Here is a 19,659-nt window from a genome sequence, read left to right on the forward strand (position 1 = left end):
GGTGCCAGATGGGCAAATCTGCGTCCCCCAATTTTCTTTAGTTTGAAGATGGGGGTAGCCAGAAGGTGGAGATGAGCCGACCGAAGATTGCGAGCCGGATGAGGTTTCATAATGAGGGCTTTCAGGAAGTCTGGGCAATTGCCATGCAGGGCTTTATAGATCAAGCAGCCGGTCTTAAAGGCTACCCTCTGTGCGATGGGTAGCCAGTGCAATATGTGCAACAAGGGTCTTGCGGATTGCCACTTCAGAGTTTTGTGGATGAGTCTCGCTGCCTGGTTTTGCACCATTTGAAGGCGGCGAAGCAACACTACTGGTAAGCCTAGGTAAAGGGAATTGGAAAAGTCGAGACGGGATAGTACCAGCGAGATCACGACTTGTACCAGCGCCGCATGAGACAGCAGGTGGGAAATCTTACGGATTTTTCGCAGCTGGAACATGCTGAATTAGACCACCGCCCCCACCTGTGTTTTAAAGGAAAGGTCGGCATCAATAAATACTCCGAGACTCTTTACCGAGCTAGCGGGTGTAGGGGGTGAACCCAGCTCACTTGGCCAGAACTGAGGGCCCCAGTGTGCCGAGCTGTTTCCTGGCAGGATGAGCTCCGTTTTTCCTGGGTTCAATTTTAGTTGGTTCTGGTTCATCCATAGCTGTATATGGAGCATTGTTGCTTGGAATACAGATACGGCGTCGGGGGAGTCCAGGGGGAAGATGATCTGCAGATCATCAGCGTAATTGTAGATGGTGATCTTCCACCTCTTTAACAAGTAGATTAAAGGGCGGAGGTACAAATTGAATAGTAAAGGCGAGAGAGGAGAACCCTGGGGGACGCAGCATGCGTTCATTGCCCTGGTCGCGGTGAAGCGGTCCAGGCGAACCGCCTGTGCTCTGCCCATAAGGAAGGACTTGACCCATTCCAGGGCAGAGCCCTGTATGCCGGCCTGCTCGACACGGTGGAGAAGAATGTTATGGTCCACCGTGTCGAACGCTGCCGACAAGTCCAAGAGCACTAGTGCCTGTGGGGTTCCTCTGTCTGCATTCCCTCTCAGAACATCCAGCACAGCCAGGATGACAGACTCAGTGGAATGAGCCGGCCTAAAACCGGCTTGATTGGGTTCCAGATAGCTAGAGTTCTCAATACTTTTGAGAGGGAGGTGGTTTTATGGGCCTCAAGGATTTTAGACAGGTAGGGCAGGAGGGAAATCGGGCGGTAGTTAGAAGAAATGGCCGGATCTGCTCCTGGCTTTTTTAGAAGGGGGACTAATATGGCCTCCTTGAAGGCACTGGGAACCGTGCCAGAGCTAAGAGAGGCGTTCAAAAGGGGAAGGATACTATCTGGTAGGGAAAGGCAAATTTCCCTGAGAACAGAGGGAGGGCAACAGTCGTTAGGGGAGCCCGACTTAATGGGGATTGAAAGTTCAGAAAGAATACTAGAACTAAGAGCCGGGAAATGAGTCAGGGACAAAGGGTTAGAAGTGGAGGCGTCCAGCGGCCCACCAACCGTGGGGGACGGAATAGTATTCTTAATGTTTGCGATTTTCTCGATGAAAAAGGTATTTAATGCATTGCAAGTCTCTTGTGTGGGAATCTGAGTGGGAAGAGTTCTGTCATCAGTTGTGAAGTCATTCATTATTTTGACGATTTCTTTTGGCTTATTGTGAGCTGAAAGGATCCTGTCCGAGACATGTGCAGCTTTGGCCCTGAGGATAGCGTCTTTATAATCTTTACAGGCCGCAACATAAAGCAGTCTGTCGGCGTTCGCGTAGTTACGTCTCCAATTTCGCTCTGACTGACGAAGCTTCAGTTTCTGCGCCTTAAGATCATTTGCGAACCATCTTTACGCATTACTATGCCTGGTGCGTGAACATTTTGTAAGAGGGGCGAACCGATCGCTAGCTGTCTGCAACCAGTTAGCAATTTCTCCCTCCATCGAGTCGATGCTTGAGTCAGAGTCGGTAATGGGAGAGGTGTTGGCCAGAAAATCCAGGAAGCCTTGGGAATCATAAGCGCTCCATTTGCGAGACATCCCACCCACAAAAGTGGGGGCTTTGACCCTGCCTTTAACTATGATGGTAACATCGATTAGGTGGTGGTCCGACCAGATACAAGGGGAGGTGACTAAGTTTGCAAGTGCTAATTCATATGTCCAGATGTGATCGAGGGTATGGCCCTTAATGTGCGTGGGAACAGAGACATGTTGAGTCAAATTGAGGCTAGATAGGGCTTCAAATAATTCATTGTCATGTGGTCCGGCTTGGATGTCATTAAACCAATAATTAAAGTCCCCAAAAAGGGAGACTCTGGTGTCGTGCATCATTAGATTTGCCATCTGTTCGCTTAGAGAGATGGGGAACCTGGGCATGGGGTGAGGGGGTCGATAAATGAGTACGAGCGAGAAGGCGCCTAGCTCTGTTTCGAGGTGAATAACCAGGTTATCCACATCTGGCAGAACTAGAGAGGCAGTGGCGATAAATTTAAACTTTTTATGTATAATGGCTGCCACCCCTCCCCCCGGGCGGCTTGATGAACGGTTGGCATTGAGAATATAGTAGTCTTGGCGAAGAGCCGCAAGAATGTCTGGAAGGGAGTCTGCAGTGAGCCAGGTAAGATAAGACCGAGTATTGTAGCTCTCTGAGGATCTTCGCTGGGTAGGAGAGGGGCAGTGCAACGTCCCTGGCTCCTGGGTCCGGCTAGACGCGGACGGGCGCAGACGGGCTTACCTTTGCTGCGCCCGTCCGCTGCGCTCCCATGAAATGGATTGCATTTGGCCCGTGTGCCCCGCCTCCAGGCTCCGCCCCTAGAAGGCCGATTGGCTAAGGCCTGCTTGAATGTGGCGTCTAAGAGAGCATGCAATGGGAGACTCCAAGTAAAAGCGCAACTGGGCATAGTTTCCACTTGGAAGCAGAGCAGACATGGCGGTGATCTAAGAGGGAGCGAGGGAGATGTCTAACGTCTACTGTCCATGTGGCTATATAGTCCATGTGGCTATATATTTTGATATAAGCCAAAAGTCTATACATGACCAGGATCAATAATGTACTGTTACACATGTGCCTTCCAAGTCATATGGATGCCACTCCCTCCAAATGTCCAATTATTCTCCATCCTGTACTATTGTTTTTAGTGTTGCACTGGTGTTGGGGTGTAGTGTGCGCGACGTTCCCTTGCGATCCTGGGAGTCGTCAAGGATGGCAATATAGTCCCCTCCCCAAATATTTGTATCACAGACAGTTTTCCGTATTTGAGCCCATAGGTCTATATAAAAGTCAGGGGTGTCGGAGTTGGGCCAATAGACTGTGACCAACACCACTCTTAGCATTCAGAGTGTGCCTTCCTGTATAATATATCTTCCCTCAGGATCGGACCTTAATGTTGTCTGTTTCCAGCTAAGCCCTCTAAAATCGCCACACCCCAGACATAATTAGAGTAGATCACTAAGTAAATGTCGCCCCAGTACCTGTGTTTAAGCGAGGTGTTCGTCACACTAGATAAATATGTTTCTTGTAAGAAACCAATGTCTATGCGGTGTCGGACCAAATAGGAGTTCACTAACCTAACCTTCCTACCATCGTTTAATCCTCTAATGTTCCAGGTTATGCAATTATATGTTGGCATCACATAAACTGTACATTCCAATCTCTGTTTCCCCCGCAACCTGTGCTATATTGCAACTTACACGTCAATTGTGCTTTTTCATATGTTTGCCATTTTGATTTTAAACTTACAATACCCACACTTAATAGACCTCGCCCACCCACTCCAACCCCCCAAACTGGTTGAGCTAACATATGCGTCCCACTAAATTAACTTAACAAAAGAAATGAAGAGAATCTAAGCACCCGATAACCGAGTGGGTGTGCGGGAGATCTCCCTGAGGAGCGTGAGATAACCGGCGTACAACCCAGTCCAAGAACCGGGTGGCAGTGGTGTATAATCAACTATGCCACGAGCACAGAGATCTGTTTAAATCTAATAATACAGCACTGCAGTCACTTAGCATATAAAAACGCAAGCCTAAAAAAAACAAATTACTCATTAAACAGCAGCGTAAGAACACCTGAATACATCCATTAATCATTGTCGCTTAGGTTGTGGTTTGCACTGCGTTGTCCATCAGTGTTCGCCTTCTGCTTCTTTGCCCCACCAATTTGTTTAGCGAACTTAAGCGCTGACTTATTGTCTGTGAAGAAGTGTGTGTTATTATCATGCGTGACCTTAAGCTTAGTGGGGTAGAGCAGTGCATAGGGAACGTCAGCTTGCTGTAGGATTTTCTAGGCTTGTGTGTATTCGCGATGTGTCGCCTGGACTCCAGGAGTAAAGTCAGGGTAGAATGAGACATTGTTCCCTTTGTAGGAAATCTTACCCCCATCCCTGGCCCACCTGAGGATAGCGTCTCTGTCTCGATAATTCAATATCTTCGCAAGGATTGGTCTGGCGATTCCACCTACTGGAGGTCTAGGTCCCAATGGCCGGTGAACCTGTTTCACTATAAACACTGGAGATTATTCTGACCCAAAGATGTCTTTTAACAGTTCCTCCACAAAGATTTCCATCTTTACAGAGCCGTGCTCTCAGGAATACCTATGAGGCGAATATTATTATTCCTCCAAGAACAGGCCTCCAAGTCATCTTTTTGGCCCTTATGACCACGAGGACCCGTTCCATGTTCAGCAGTTGCTCCTTAGCTTCAACCTGGAACTCATTTGCTTCAGTGTGCGATTCTCCAGCTGGTCCATTCGAAATTCATGGGTATCTACTTGGGTCTTGACCTAGTCAAGCTGAGAATTTAGGCCATCCAATTTGGAGTCAATAGTGTTGAGACTAGACTTCATTTCTAGTAAGAGACTCCGGAGGTATGCTCCCCCTCTCTCAGTGTCGTCTAGTGGGCCATGACCCGGGTCAGGGTCTCCAGCGATCCTATATAACCGTATTGTGGCCTCTTCAGGTATAGGACTGATGTAGCCTCTTACTTGTGGGAAAAGGTGGCGGTCCTCGTCCAGAAGCAAGCTATGACTTGTCCCGGGGAGGGGGCCGCTCAGCAGCGTCTCTCTCCCTGCGGTAATGCGCACAAGTCGCCCGGTCATGAGGTCTAATACAGTTTGGTGGCAGCACAACTTCACCTGTAATGGAGCTCGCCTCTCATCCTTCACTCGCAGTGCAACGCCGTACCTCAGTACGCAAGCAGATCTCACCCCGGGATATGTGGGCTATATCGCCGTCTCCGCTTACAGTTTTCAAGTGCGGCGTGTCATCCAAGCGTATCTCGCTGTGTCACGGGCCGCGCGGCCCAGCCTGTGGCGGCTCAAACTCTGCCTCGCTGCTGCCCTAGTGGTGGTGCTCCTTTTTCCTTTTTCCCTGCGGGTCTCATAGAGCACCATCAGGGGGGGTCAATTTGCAAGCATTTACCGCACTGATATCCCCTTTCTGATTGGTCGGGGGTTGGCCATATGACTCCTGCTCCGCGCCAGTCCTCCTTGCTGCCAGCCGCTACCCGGAGCAATCTTTGGGTTAACAGGGCTACACAGTCAGGTTAACTCTGGTGCACGTAACAGGCCCGACATGGCACGCCCCTCCGCCTCAGGTGGCGTCCCAATCCGAACCCTCAGGGTGCTTCAAAGACAGTTTTTCGGAGTTCATCAGACACACAGCGTATTTGTGATGCATGCAGCGCCAAAAGTGCTAATCCTCTGTCCCTTGTATTGCAGGATTTTTATCGGATAAATCCTCAGCCGGCAGAGCCCTCTTACCGAGCGGCTATCTTACTGCTCGGTCAGGCCACGCCCCCAAACGGCAGTGCATTGTTGAAGTCAAAGTAAAGAGTTTTTTTTTGTGGTGGGAGACTGGGTAGTTTAGATCCCCGACCTCTACCTTGAAAACACTAGGATGTTTGTTGTGATCGAGGCAAAGTCTGGTGTGGCTTATGCTGTATTCCTTTTCTGAACATTTAAAAGGGGCAATTCTGTTGGGGGAACTGCAAACAAGCACGAAGGAGGGTGCCATTTCTCTGCTTTTTTTAAAGCGCTGCACTACAGAGTCTGCCCTGTGTCCAAACCTGTCTCAATGACAGCTTCATACTACTCTGAATACCAAAATCACACAGATTCAACTTGGAATCCAACCCCCCCCAACAACTAACACGCTTGTTCACATTTTCGTCCACAACATGACTTCAGAACTGATGTTCAAGTCCTCATATTCTCACATCTAGAAGGTGGTAATGCCCTGCTCCACGGTCGGCTTCCAGACCCCATACTACATGCTGCAGCACATCTCATCCAGGGTTGGAAGAAATATGATCACATCACCACCAGCCAGACAGAACTCCATTGGTTCCCTTTGCCTTGACGCATCATCTTTAAAAACAACTGCATTATTTACAAAGCCATCATGACCAGGATGCCTGCTTATCTTGAAGATATGCTCACCATCATTGGTGGATGTTGGCACACAGCAGCCAGGCCACCATTGCACTGGTGAGTAAGGGTAAAATAAAAAAAAATAAAAAAAACACCAGGTCTTTTTCATCTATGCATCCAGGATCTGGAACAACATCTCTGTATCCATATGGAAACCCAACCCCTTCCTCTTAAGCAGCTCCAGTTTAGGAAGGAGTTGAAAGCAAATAACTTTAAAGAACATGACATCACAATGCATTAATAATCCAATAACCAGCTACCTCTCCTTATCAGTTGTTGACTGTTTGCTTGGGGTTGACCCTGTACTGCGGTCCGCTACCTTTTAAGATGTTAGTTTCTTTACTCTATCCAGATTGCAATACATATACCCTCCAAGTGCCACCATGTGAAAATCATACAGAGAATTACTGCCATCTCCCCAAAGTAGTAGACTGTTGTAACTAGATGCATCTCATCAATCCGGGCACCATAATCCAGAAAATCAAGTTTGATATTTTTGCTTATCTTCTTCAGTCCTTACTTGAGGTACTGGCTTAAAATACACACAACTTGTATTTTCATATCCTGTTAACTAACTCTTGTATGGTGCAAGTTCTTACATTAAGCTGGCAGCTGAATAACATGAAATAAAATTATGATAATCTTCTTTGCAAGGATCATTTCAATGTTAAGTCACAAAGAACAGGTTACTTACCTTCGATAACTCCCTTTCTGGTGGATGCTCTATCGAACCACAGATCCATCACTTTGTGAATATTCCCGGGATTTAGACAGGATCTTGAATGCTCAAAAGACATACTTCAGCCTGCTGTTAGATGGCATAGAGCTGCTCCACATCGACGTTCTTCCACTCTGGTAATGATGATGGAGCCACAAATAGACGCCACCTCAATGAGCAGTTTGCAGTTTTTTTTCACAGGCTTGTCTGTGCCCTCAGATGCAAAGCCCATTAGTAAATAGGCAAGACCAGTGAGCAGACCTCTATATTTGGAGCATTTTAGATGGATAGAATAGTCCATGCCACACAACAGGAAGGCAAGAGGGTGATGAGCGATCTGTAGTTGAACAGAGTATCCACCGGAAAGAGAATTAGCAAAGGTAAGTAACTTTTTCTTTTGTTGGATACCTCTAACCATAGATTCCTCGGCTTATGAATAGATACCAAAGTAGTACCTCCCCAGGTGGTAGGTCTGTGGAATGGCTCATACCAAAATGTCCTGAAGGACCGAGCAGGCAAAATGTCCATCAAGGCGGACTTGCCTGTGATGGCAATAGTGCTTTGTGAATGTGTGCACTGATGTCAATGTAGCAGCCTGACAAAAACCGAGGAGAGGCACTGCCAGTGCAGTAGTAGCAGCCTTGGCTCATGTGGAATGAGCCCATAATCCTAGAGATCGTTCTTTTCTGCACCACCTTGCCCTTCCTTTGCTCCCAAAAAGGCCAAACAGATATGATCGTCCACCCGATGGTCCCTGGTGCAATCAATGGAGAAAGTGAGGGCCTCTTGGGGTCCAAAGGACGGGAATCTCTCCTCCTCTTTCGAGGGGTGAAGTGGGGCAAACAAAGTCAGAAAGGTAAAAGCCTACCCAACATAGAGCAGTGTTTCTACTTTCTGCAGAAATGGAGCTTGAGTTCCCAGCATCAGTTTGTCTCGAAAAAGTGTGGTTAAGACTGCTCGACAGAGTACATAAAGGCCTCATTAAGGGGCATGATAGGTTCTGTAGGTGTCTGACCAGGCTCAAGGACTCGGAGTCTCAACCTCAATGCTGGGAAGCAGCATGTTAAACCTCTGCAGCTTGTCTGAATAAAAGTGCGAAAGTTGAGTTCTCTTCCGTGCCAGGGACAGAGTGAGTGACCAGTGCAGTGTTAGGAGAGGTGTCCAGCACATTAGAATCCTGTAAGTCTTCATTCTAATTGTTGGTTACCATTCTAATCATACCTAAAGAGTGGATGCAGTGTGTGTATATGGCTGTGTAGTAAAGGTAGTGTGTCAGAATCAGAAGGTTTTGCAACAGGCTGGGTTAATGTAGATATGAAGCGAGGCCTCAAGTCAAGGTCTACAAGAGTTCTGCTCTTAGAAGGCCCCTGTGGAGGGACTAGAGTTTTGGCAGAAGCCATCTCCAAAGCTGATGCAGAACCAAAAGCAGGTCCAACAGGTACAGTCTTCACCAAGGGCAATCTACCTACCAGAGACTAACTAGAGGCCACTGCGGATCCTTGGGACCTGAAGGCAAACCAGAGGAAAGCCTCTACTAGCTGCAAAGTCGCAGACGAACCTGGTAATTCGGGGTACTTTGGGACCAGGTTCAGGATCAACTCCTCAGGGGTTATGGGCGAGACCAGGTGGCACAGTGACTCCCTTGCACCTTCCCTGAAGACCGAGAGTAGCAAGAAGAGGTCAACTCCTGCTTGGATTTCTTAATTTTTTTCTTGGACTTACCCAATCATTTCTACAGTGAAAAAGATCTGCTGTGGGAGAGGGAACAGGGCACTCCTTTTGATCTCGAGCAGTCAAGGCATGGAGTTTTGCAGCATTTAGTGATGTAGAGCTTCGCAAGCCCTTCGAGTCTTTGGGCTCATCTGGGTGCCATCACAGCAGGTCCTGAAGTCTGTTTTGATCCCAAGCACCAAAGACATACTGGTGGAGGATCTGTTAGACATCTGTGTCCAACCGTCCCAACAAGGTTTAAACCCTGTCATTTTAGAAAGGGACATTTCCGTTGCACACTTTTACAATTTGTAGAAAAGAAAGTTAAGGAAATCTTGTCAGACCAAAGAGTAGAGCTCTGTTTCAGCATCTGAAGACAGAGAAAGAAAGGAACACATGTAAGCGAGCATGAGTGGCGTCTACATGCAGCACTGTTCTCACTTCTGGAGCAGACCTATATCAACCCAGAGCCACACATACCACCTAACCACATGCAGGAGTACTGTTTTTAGTTTTCCAGATTCAGTCCGATGCCTAAGGATTATTCACAAGATGAGGAATCTGCAGTCAGAAGTATCCACCAGAAACACAATTTTAACTGCGATCATCATTATTTCATTTCAACTATGCAATGTGAAGAAATCCATCTACAGCACAAAACAAAGGTTACTATTAACAATGACACAGAATTCTTAAGAAAATAAAAATTAGTAATAGTCCATAAGTTTAAAAGAACCTTATTGCAGCAGCTCCCTAACATGACGTTAGAAACTACTGAGGGTCACATGCAACCCTGAACTCTATTAATGGATACCAACGCTCAATTTAAAATAGAAACTCACGTCAAACTGAGCAAGAATAGCTCCACTATGCAGTCCTTCTGCTAGTTGGACCATGGACTCCCTCAAGGCATTGTCATCAAGATGGACGCCATCCACTGGTATTTTTTCTGGGATGTACTGGAAATCAGGCTCATTCTCAAGCTTCTCTTCTACCACATCATATACGGCTAAAACATAAAAAAAATTAAAAAAGATGAATCCAAGCAGAAGTGAACACATTAAAAGAACCTTACGTGCTAAAGACCAAGGGTTCACTTAGGTCTATGCCACCTGCAAGCAGAGTGGTGCCATATTTGTTTTGAGGTTAAGGCCAGTTATTTTCAGTTACCATCAAATTAGGTATGAGCTTTTTAGGTCTGACCTTTAATCTTTCTTAATCAAAAACTATTATTGAATTCTATTAGCACCAAGGCAGAAGTACTACTGGAAATCTATGGTATCATATGCAAAGACTTCTTAAAAAAATATCTTTTTAAAAAAATATCTTTATATGGTTTTTCAGCTTTTCATGAATATTGCAGCAAGCATTGCATTAAGGCGCAGGACATGCACTGAACAATAAATAATAAACAGTGAAAGAGGAATGCACACAATCTCACCCACTCATTCAAGCACATGGGTAATTGCATGACATTTCTAAATACAGGAGAAAACACAGTGATGATTACAGTAACATAGCACCACAATAAGTTTATGTCAAAGGAGTCACAGCTCCCTGTGAGAGATGATTATTATAGTATCGAAAATACATAAACTAGGGGGTCTCTCTTCTTTCCTTTTCCTATCTCTAGATAGGAAAGGAAAAGAAGAGTTCTATCAAGGTGGGACAGATTGAGAGGGACAGTCAACGAGACTGATTCATATTATCCTCACACATTCAGAGGGATGTCATGCTCATAGGGCAGTTGCTCCTATTCGGGTCAGTGCTGCAATGCCCTAAGAGTTCCCCGAAGAGTCAAAGGAGATCGTTTGCTTTATTGCCGTTTGATGATCCCTCAACCTGACTTTTACAGAGTCAAGAGACACTGCAAACTCAAAGTGTATAAAGATAATGAATGTCAAGATCAATTTAAGGTCTCACTGGGGTAAATGTTTTGCGAGTGAACAAGCGTGTCATATCTTCAATAAAATGCATCACAATTATGGATTTGAACTAGGCAGTAGGTTCGTCTGACAAAGGTAGAAAGGCCTCTGAAAGTGCTTGCAGGGCAAAACACAAAACAAATAAAAGGATGTCCAACATCTTGGCCTTGAGCACCACAGCAGGTTAAAAACTTGTCCCAACAACCTACTTAGACTGATTTGGTGGAAGGGAGTCTGGCAGTGTAGATTACAAGTACCACCTTAAACGGCAAGTCAAATGCAACCAATTGCAGTCACTCTATCTTCATGCATTGAGATGCAAGTTGAAGAGGGTTGAACAAAAGACCCTGTCGTGTCACGGATATAGTAGGTCCTCCCAAAGTGGTTTTCTGATTAGACGATAGATGTTCATACTTAGGTCTGGGTATAGCATTTTCCTGGCGATAACAATGACTTGTGCTGGGTCTGTTTAATCTTCCTCATATTTTTGTTTGATCTGTTTATTAAGAATTTTAGTTTTTGTTTGATATGCATGAATACAAAGCTGTACATTATCAGGGAAAACCACACAGAATCAATAGGTAGCCATACAATCCCGATAATTAAACAACAAGTAAGTTGATTTGTTACATCATTATGCATAAACAATATAGGAAAATAACATTTAGCATGTCCCTTCAGCCATAGCTTTGCCTCACTCAGACATAGAATCTGAACGACTGCATCATGGTGCACCGTAACCGCAACTTATACAACATGCAACAATTTGCACAATCATGTTTTATATGGCTTCACTCTGCCATATCACAAATCAATATATAGATTCAAACTTTTATATGAAAACACCAAACATGGGGAAAATAAATCTTATCGAGAAAGGGAAGGGAAAAATGAGCCACAGAAAGGGTGAGAGAGGGAACAATCCCCCCCAGCGTTATAGAACAGGGTCTTTTCAACTACTCTAAGGGTTCGCCATCGGATTGCTAAGAGTAAAGATCAGCCAGTAAAGTGGGCAGATGTTTAGTCAACATATCTACATATCAATGAGGACATGGGTATACTTGAGCCAATCTCACTAACCATCTAGAAGGGAGACATCTAATGGACCCTCCGGCGTCAGCAGCCCCTGCAGAGTACACAGCATAGTATTCCATTCAGTGGAGATAGGAAATTTACGCAAGCCCAGCGTATCCTCCCGTACCAGGGACACTGCTTCGGCCTTCACCCAATTCAGCATGGAGAGGAACCAAGCTTTCAACGGAGGGGACTCCTCGAACTTCCACTTACAAGTAATCAATCTCTTAGTCACAATAAAGCCAATATCAAGAAACTTAGTGTATGCTTTGTGCTTTTTTCATTTCTGAGAAACACACCAATGTTGCACGACTCCCACGTCCTCGGCACCTCCCTTGACGTACAGGTGCCTGGCGCATCTAGCACACCCTCCAAATAATTCTGCTAGCGGGGCAGGACCAGAGCATGCGTGAAATATCTGCAGCTACCAACCTGCAGTGCGGGCAGCACTCAACTTGTCAATTAAAGTACTGATTGATTTTATCCGGGAGAGATATGCCTTATGTGCAATATAAAATTGAATTAATATGAAACTGGCATTTCTGGGGACTTGCTTGGGTCTTTCCAGGACCATAGACCATTCCTTTTCTGAGTAAGGCCTCCCCCGGTCCGCCTCCCACTTAGCTTGTAACAGCATTAAATCCGCCAAGGTATGACCTGATCGAGTCTGCGAACCACTTTACCAAGTGGCATCCTGTGCCCATAACATGCACATATTGCACCAGGAGGTTCATCGGGGGTTCCTGCGTTAAATCTCCCCACCAGCGTCTCATTGTGGCTGTCCAGGAGGCGTGATTCAGAAATTGGCAGGGGGATACACCATCTTCGTTCATAATATTGATAAACGGCTGTAATGTTCCTTCTGTATATAAGTCACCTAGGGTGGTTACATCCGTTCCCACCCATGAGGCAAGGTCTATGCTCAGAACCCTCCCCTGCATAGTCCCCATTAATCCGGGTGCATATGGTAGTACACCTCTAGTAAGACGCAGTGCACTGCGAAAGCATTTCCGCGCTAACGATATCAACAAAGGAAGAGGTTCATTCAGTTTGTTACAGTGATGGAATAAATAAAGAATCCAGTCTAGGGAATACGGGGTATCCCGTTCCGACGAGTCTGACAAATGAAGCTCCTCTACCCATTTCGCCAACCACAAGATTTGAGACGCCAGGAAATAGGGCTCCCCCTGAACTAAGAAGGTATAGCTTTGTTCGATGCCACCCGGCTTCGAGAGTTGTTCCAGATAAAATCACGGGCAATCTTCTCCAAAGATCGGAAGAAGGACACAAGTAGGTTGAGTGGTAGGGTAGCAAAATAATAAAGAAGAAGGGGTAACTACCATTTTAATTAACTCCACCTTACCTATAACCTGAAGGGGGAGTGTCTTCCAGAATTCAATTTGAGACCAGAGTGCTGTAACCCCCCTTGTGATATTTCTGTCAATAAGGTCTTTTGTGTTATGTTTAGATACGAACACGCATGTATCTAAACGCCACAGGTTGCCACTGCACCACTGTCCCATTCACCATCTAACCCGAGTCCACTAGAGTAAGATTAAATGGGCATAAACAAGATTGACCCCAGTGTAACCCTATCCCAGACAATGAAGCAAAAGATTTCAACTTGTCGGGGATGACCTGCAGGATCGCCAGGACATCTTGTACGTACAACAAGATGTCATCTGCATAAAGTGAAACAGCATGTATGCCATCATTAAGGGGTATCCTCCAGTCTGGTGCTGAGGAGCGTAGTTCCATCGCTAATGGTTCGATTACCAAAGCGAAGATCAGGGGGGAAAGGGGGCATCCCTGATGAGTCCCCCGTTCAATCATAATAGGTTTGGAGAAAAGAGATCCCAACCGCAGGCGAAACGTAGGGGCCACATACAACGGCACAATAAGCTTAGTATATAGGGTCCAAATCCGTAATCGTGGAGTACAGCAAACATGAATGACCACAAGACTGTATCGAAGGCCTTCTCCAGGTACAGCACGACACATCTGGCCGTTGGCCAGACCACATTAGCACAACTAATCACCCTAAACAGTCGCTGTATGTTAAGCAATGTGCTGCGAGCCGGAAAAAAACTAATTCTGGTCCTGGGGAACCAAGTGGGGAACCAGCGGTCCCAGCCTGTTAGCTAGGATGCCCTCCAACATCTTATAATCCCCATTTAGGAGTACCTAAGGATGGTACGCCCCCACGGAAGTTGGGTCCCTGCCTGGTTTGGGGAGCGTGAGCAACGTAGCCTCCGCCATTGAGGCAGGAATGGCAAGAGATTCAAGTGCTTCTGTATATACTCGGAGCAGCTGGGAGCTCAGGGGCTCCGTATATGATTTATAAAATTCGAGGGGGAGACCGTCGGGACCAGGGACCTTGCCAGAGGGCAGAGTCCTCATTATTCTTTGCACTTCCTCAAGCGTTAGTGGGGCATCTAGGTCAAATTGCTGGTCAGGTGACAAGACTAGGAACAGGAGGCGTCCTAAGAATTGTTGTATCGCTTCTTATGAGAGCTGCAGACCTTTTTTATACAGCTTCACGAAATGAGTTGTTAGTACACCATGGATTTCTAACTGTGTGACTCAAAGCTCACTGCTCGGGGAGCAAAGAGCCATAATTAGCCTACCCGGTTGTTCCTGTTTAATCAGCCACACATGGAGAGGCTCAGAGCGATCCGTTTAGGCATGTATGGACGCGTAGTGTGCTGCAAAGTTAAGGCAGCGCTGACGCTCAAGAAGCTCTGCATGTTTCTTTAGCATTTACTTTAGGGTGGCCAGACCCCCAACCTCTATCACTGCCCTAGATTGCAAAGGCAACAATCTATTTTCCATGGCATCCAGATCTAAAACTACCTGTTGTCGCAGCCCACAGCCCAACCCCAAGCATTTACCTCTCAGGCTGACTTTCATGGCCTCCCACTCCACTAGTGCAGAGGTTAAGTTTGAAATACTCCCCAATTGCTTCCCCAAACGCCTCTCGAAACACAGGATCTTTCAACATGGCTGGTTGCAGCCTCCACGTAGGAACACCTGGGATCTCGCCCTCCCAAGCAAGCACAACACAGTGAGGGTTGTGGTTGGAATGCGTGCGCCCCCAGTACTTCGATTTCAAAACATACGGAAGGAGGCAGGGGTACTCAAAGAACATATCCAGCCTAACGTGTAAGTTAGGAAGTACAGAGAAAAAGGAGTATATCCTCTCCCCCTGGGTGATGATGTCTCCAAATGTCAAACAGGTCCCATCCCAGCGACTAGCCATACAGTGATGCAGAATTGGATGTTGCAGCCGTGGTCTGGGGTGGGGGGCTGCGTTATGGGGGGGGGGGGGGTGCTAGGGGAAGGATCACTGTTAAAACCCCCCCCTAGCAACCACAGGATCTCACACCATTTCCCCAAAACAAGAGACAGCTGACCGAAAAATTGGCCCTTGTCAACATTCGGTGTATACACATTCCCCAACAATGGGGGACGTCCATCCAATTTACCCTTCACCAACACATATCTACCTTCTTTACTGCAAAGGGTGTCTCCCTGCGTATCCAAATAAGGGTCTCACTAGCGAATAGAGGATAATCTGTAGCATATATACGACCTCTCCATCTAAGTTGCAATCAGGTAACTTCCGGTGCATTCAGGTGAGTCTCCTGCAATAACGCTATGTGCACATTGTTATGTTTTAAATAAGAGTACACTGCAAATTTATGGGAAGGCGTACGGAAGCCCAGAACATTCCACGTAAGTATCATGTGACCCATGGCAAAACTAAGAAAAGCACACCGCACTGAACATGAACCCTTTGCCCCAGAACTCGTTGTGCAGCAGTCTGATGTGTACGACAACTTTCTCTGCATCTCCCCACTGGGCTCCCGCAACGGAAAGGAAATGGGAAGTACTAACTGGGGAAGGAGAAAACCATATAAGGGCAACCCCCAAAACAACAGGGAGTCGTCCAAACACAACAGACAGCAACATAGTCGCCTGTCCTACTGGCTCCGAAAGGTTGTGGAGAACAGGGGATTGTGACACCATGCAGGGTACAGTTCGGAAGTCCCCACTCAAGGAATAATATAAAAGCATTGTATTAAGTCAAGTCCAGATTAGAAAGCAAAATTATCAACACTCCCAGGAACCTTCTGACCGACCCTCATCCTACATCATCATAACACATAGATCCCAGAGAACATTAGGAACCCACCACATCAAAGCAAACAACAGCACACAGTAAACTACTTTCAGATCAGCCAGTTTTATACAATACCATCCACTGTTTGGAGTGTAACGTCAATCATTCGCATAGATGCTTTTTCAGAAAAGTCCCCCCCTGATGTGCGATAGGAAATGTTTGCTCTGTCTTCGTGTAGCATTGCTTCTGCCATCTTCTCCGCAATGCCAACCACTTCCTGCCGCTCTTTACGGATTTGATCCAGACCAGGCATCGCCGTCAGTCCCGGGAACCGTCGTCTTGGCCGGCGTCTCCGCGCACCTCTGTCACCAGCATCCCCAGTCCACGTTGTAGCAGCCTTACCCGCAGGTCTCGGGCCAGAGTACAGATCCGATGTCTCCAGCCAATCCCAGGCATCCTGAGGTGTGTCAAAGAACCTTGACTTCCAAGCCGAGATGACACGAAGCCTGGCTGGAATTAACAGCGAGTAGGAGAGATTGAGTTGCCGGAGTTGATGCTTTACCCGGTAAGAAAGATCGACGCTGGACCTTCATTGTGCAGTCTGGAAAAAACAACACTTTTGCATTTTCGTACTGGATGTCATCCAATTTCCTGGTCTCTCGAAGGATTACGTCCCAATCTCTAAAGTGCAGGAGCCTGAAGATGAGTGGACACAGTCCGTCTCCTGGAGCCGCTCTCCTGCCCGGAACACGATGCGCCCTCTTGATGGTGAAGGGGGAGAATACAGTGTGCCGCAAAATGGTCTTGAGCAATGATTCCAAAAAGGCGATCACGTCTTGGCCCTCCCCACCTTCCGGCATCCTAATCAGTCGGACATTGTTCCGCCGGGAACGGCCTTCGGCATCTTCAATACATTCCTCCAAGTGCTGATCTGAGCATCATGGGCATTCTGCTGTTTGTCTTGGAACTCCGTGGCAGGCTTTAATTCAGAAATCCTCTGTTCTACAGCTTCAACCCGATCCTTCAGATTCCAATGGTCCGCATGTAGAAAATTGAGTTCCAGGGCCACTTTGTCTAGTTTAAATTCCATGGATGCACTGGACCTCTCAATGGCTTGTAGTATAGCATCCAGACGATCATCATGAGCCTCTTGTTCCTTCGTTGATTGTGGTGGGTCAACATCACAGGCCCCCACCGCCTGTGATGAGGCCCTCGATCCGGTCCCCCTAGTACGCCCCATTATCTCGGGTCTAGCAAGACACATCCACCACACCACTGGAGTATGCCACAGGGTCACTCTACATCGTCATCCAATGTAACTTCAATCTGCACTCCCTGAGGCCACGATCTCTCACAAGGCCCCCGCCGCCCATTCCTCCTGGACGGTGTCAAGGGTCTTTGCCGCTTAAATTATCATCAACAGGGCCCAGGGGTATCAACTTGCCCCACTGTGCAGTTATGTCTCCAGTTGAACACGTCACACAAGAGCTCCCATCAGTAATAAAAACTCCGATGGCTCCACCGTCTTAGACGTGGCCCCAAGAGGATCCTTCCCTCATGTTCCTAGCACACACCGGCCGTCTAATTGCAGGCCACCAGTCGACTGGACCAGCAGTGGGGGTTCCTTCCTTCCCTATGATCTGGCCTCCCGGGTCCTCTTCATGCTATGTCCGCTTCCGAGTGAGCACCGCCTCCATCACACCATCTCCGGGAAATAATTACATCAGTTTCCCCCGTACAATGTTAGGCGATCGACTGCCTATGAGCACTCCACCTCCTGTGGCGGTGACTGTCCGAGAGCCGCCTACTTAGTTCTCAGGCTGAGGTGCGCACTGCCACATTCACCTCCATTGCCGCCTTACACACCACACCACTCTGCCTGAAGGATGCAATGGAAGCATATCAAGGCCAGCCCTGGCGCCCCAATCAACTGTTCACGAACGTGACCTATACACCATTTTGTTGTTGACTGCCCACGCAGTCCCAAAGACCATTTTTTGCCGTGACCGGTCAATCCACAATGGCCGGTACTGTTCCGGGACCGGCAAGTCCTGCGGCCGCCAAGCACCTCTCCATTGCGAGTCACAGCGCCTGCCACCAATCGGGTTTGGTGACACGTCGGCCCGACCAGCAATGCCTCACACGGCCTCCACAGTCCGGAAGGTCTACAGCTACACGTCTGTCCTTTGCTCCGTCGAGGACCACACGTCCTTCGGTCCATGCAGCAGCTCCCACAGGGACCCGAGGGCGTCCCCAGAGCACCACTCACCGTCTGGTTCCGCTAGTTGCCAGCCTTGAAGAAGAAGAATTGTATCTAATTACTAGGACAGAAGATGAAGCGCCACTAAAAGGCGTCTGCCATGCTGCCCCTACTGGCCCGCCCACTCTGTTTGATCTTACTCATAACTGGAAGCAGGAGAGGTGTGGTGAAAATGCGCACAGGACCCATTCCTTACATTTCAACAATGAGTCTCTTAAACAGTGCTTACGAGGAACTGGGAGTCTGCTAAACCAATGACCGTGTGTATTCTCGAAAGAGGAAACCGATCTAGCCAGGGCTCTCACCGCTAATTAAATATGCCCTGCTCCACCTCAACATGCTAATGCAAACCATAGTCTGCCAGGCGATGTCTACTCAATTTACTCACCCTGGCATTCAAGATCCCAGCCAGATGACGGTTGGCTAGAAAGACGTTTTGCAACTGCAACAACCTCCAACGACAAAACACCTCTTGACGCAGGCCCCAGGTCCCGTAATGTCCTTATTGCTGTATCAATTGGCGGTGCCTGTGAGAATGTGCTTGATGGATTGCAAAAAGCCTTCACAGCGAAATAGATGGCCCATAGCTCCAGTAGGAAGATGTGGGGCAGGCTCTCTGATGGAGCCCAGATGCCTCTAATCTGCAATTCTCATTAGAGGATGCCCCAATCCAGTGGTTATGCAACCATCACCACTGTTAGCACTGGGTGAGGAAATGAGAAAATCCTGCCATAGGACAAACTTATCACCCATTCACCACTGCAGAACTTAGGGCGTCTCTGTTGATATTTGTAAGGGATGGGAAAGCAGCCTTGATGCTGGGCCCACTGAGATTCCAAGTACCATTGCAGGGCCCGCATATGCCAACTGGTGTAGCTGGCAAGAAGGATGCAAGAGGCTAAGAGGCCAAGAATCCCCAGAGCCACCCTCATTGGGATCTATGTTTCAGCCTGAAACATCAGGATTATATCCTGAATATCCTACACTTGCTTCAGTGAAGCAAAAGCCTTCAACACCAGCCTGTCTAGAACTGCCCAATGAGTGGGAAACTCTGTGAGGGATCAGGTGAGATAGTTTGCTCCTTTATGGTGCACCCCAACAATGGTAGGAGTTTGCCATATTCCAGAAGTGCGAACCTATCTTCAACAGCCAGGCGTCGAGATGCGGGAATAGGACAACTCCCAATCTCTGAAAAGGGCACAGAAAACGCCATCACTTGTATTAACACCAGAGGGGGAGAGGGGAGGCAGAAGGGGTGCATGGCAAATTGAAAGTGTTCTTGGCACCCCTTGAACCTGAGCCACTGCAGGAATGGTGAATGAAAATAAGCAACCTGTAAGTTCAAGGACACCATCCGGTCTCATGTTTCCTGAGTAGATGCTCCTCTGAAGTACTGGTGTGAAAGGAATGGGATGGGAAGGAAATTAAAAGGCAGA

At 47.5% G+C, this 19,659-nt stretch overlaps 1 protein-coding gene across 1 annotated transcript in view; it reads right to left on the reverse strand.

The window, feature by feature from the left end:
- PTPN4 (protein tyrosine phosphatase non-receptor type 4) overlaps positions 1–19,659 on the reverse strand; it is a 1,255,365-nt gene that overhangs the window by 386,578 nt on the left and 849,128 nt on the right. The window contains exon 20 of the mRNA XM_086957111.1: positions 9,684–9,850. Within this exon, the coding sequence (XP_086813237.1) occupies positions 9,684–9,850 (167 nt within the window). The remainder of the gene's footprint in view (positions 1–9,683; positions 9,851–19,659) is intronic.

Source organism: Lissotriton vulgaris, chromosome 2_1, assembly GCF_964263255.1.
Source record: "Lissotriton vulgaris chromosome 2_1, aLisVul1.2, whole genome shotgun sequence".
NCBI lineage: Eukaryota > Metazoa > Chordata > Amphibia > Caudata > Salamandridae > Lissotriton > Lissotriton vulgaris.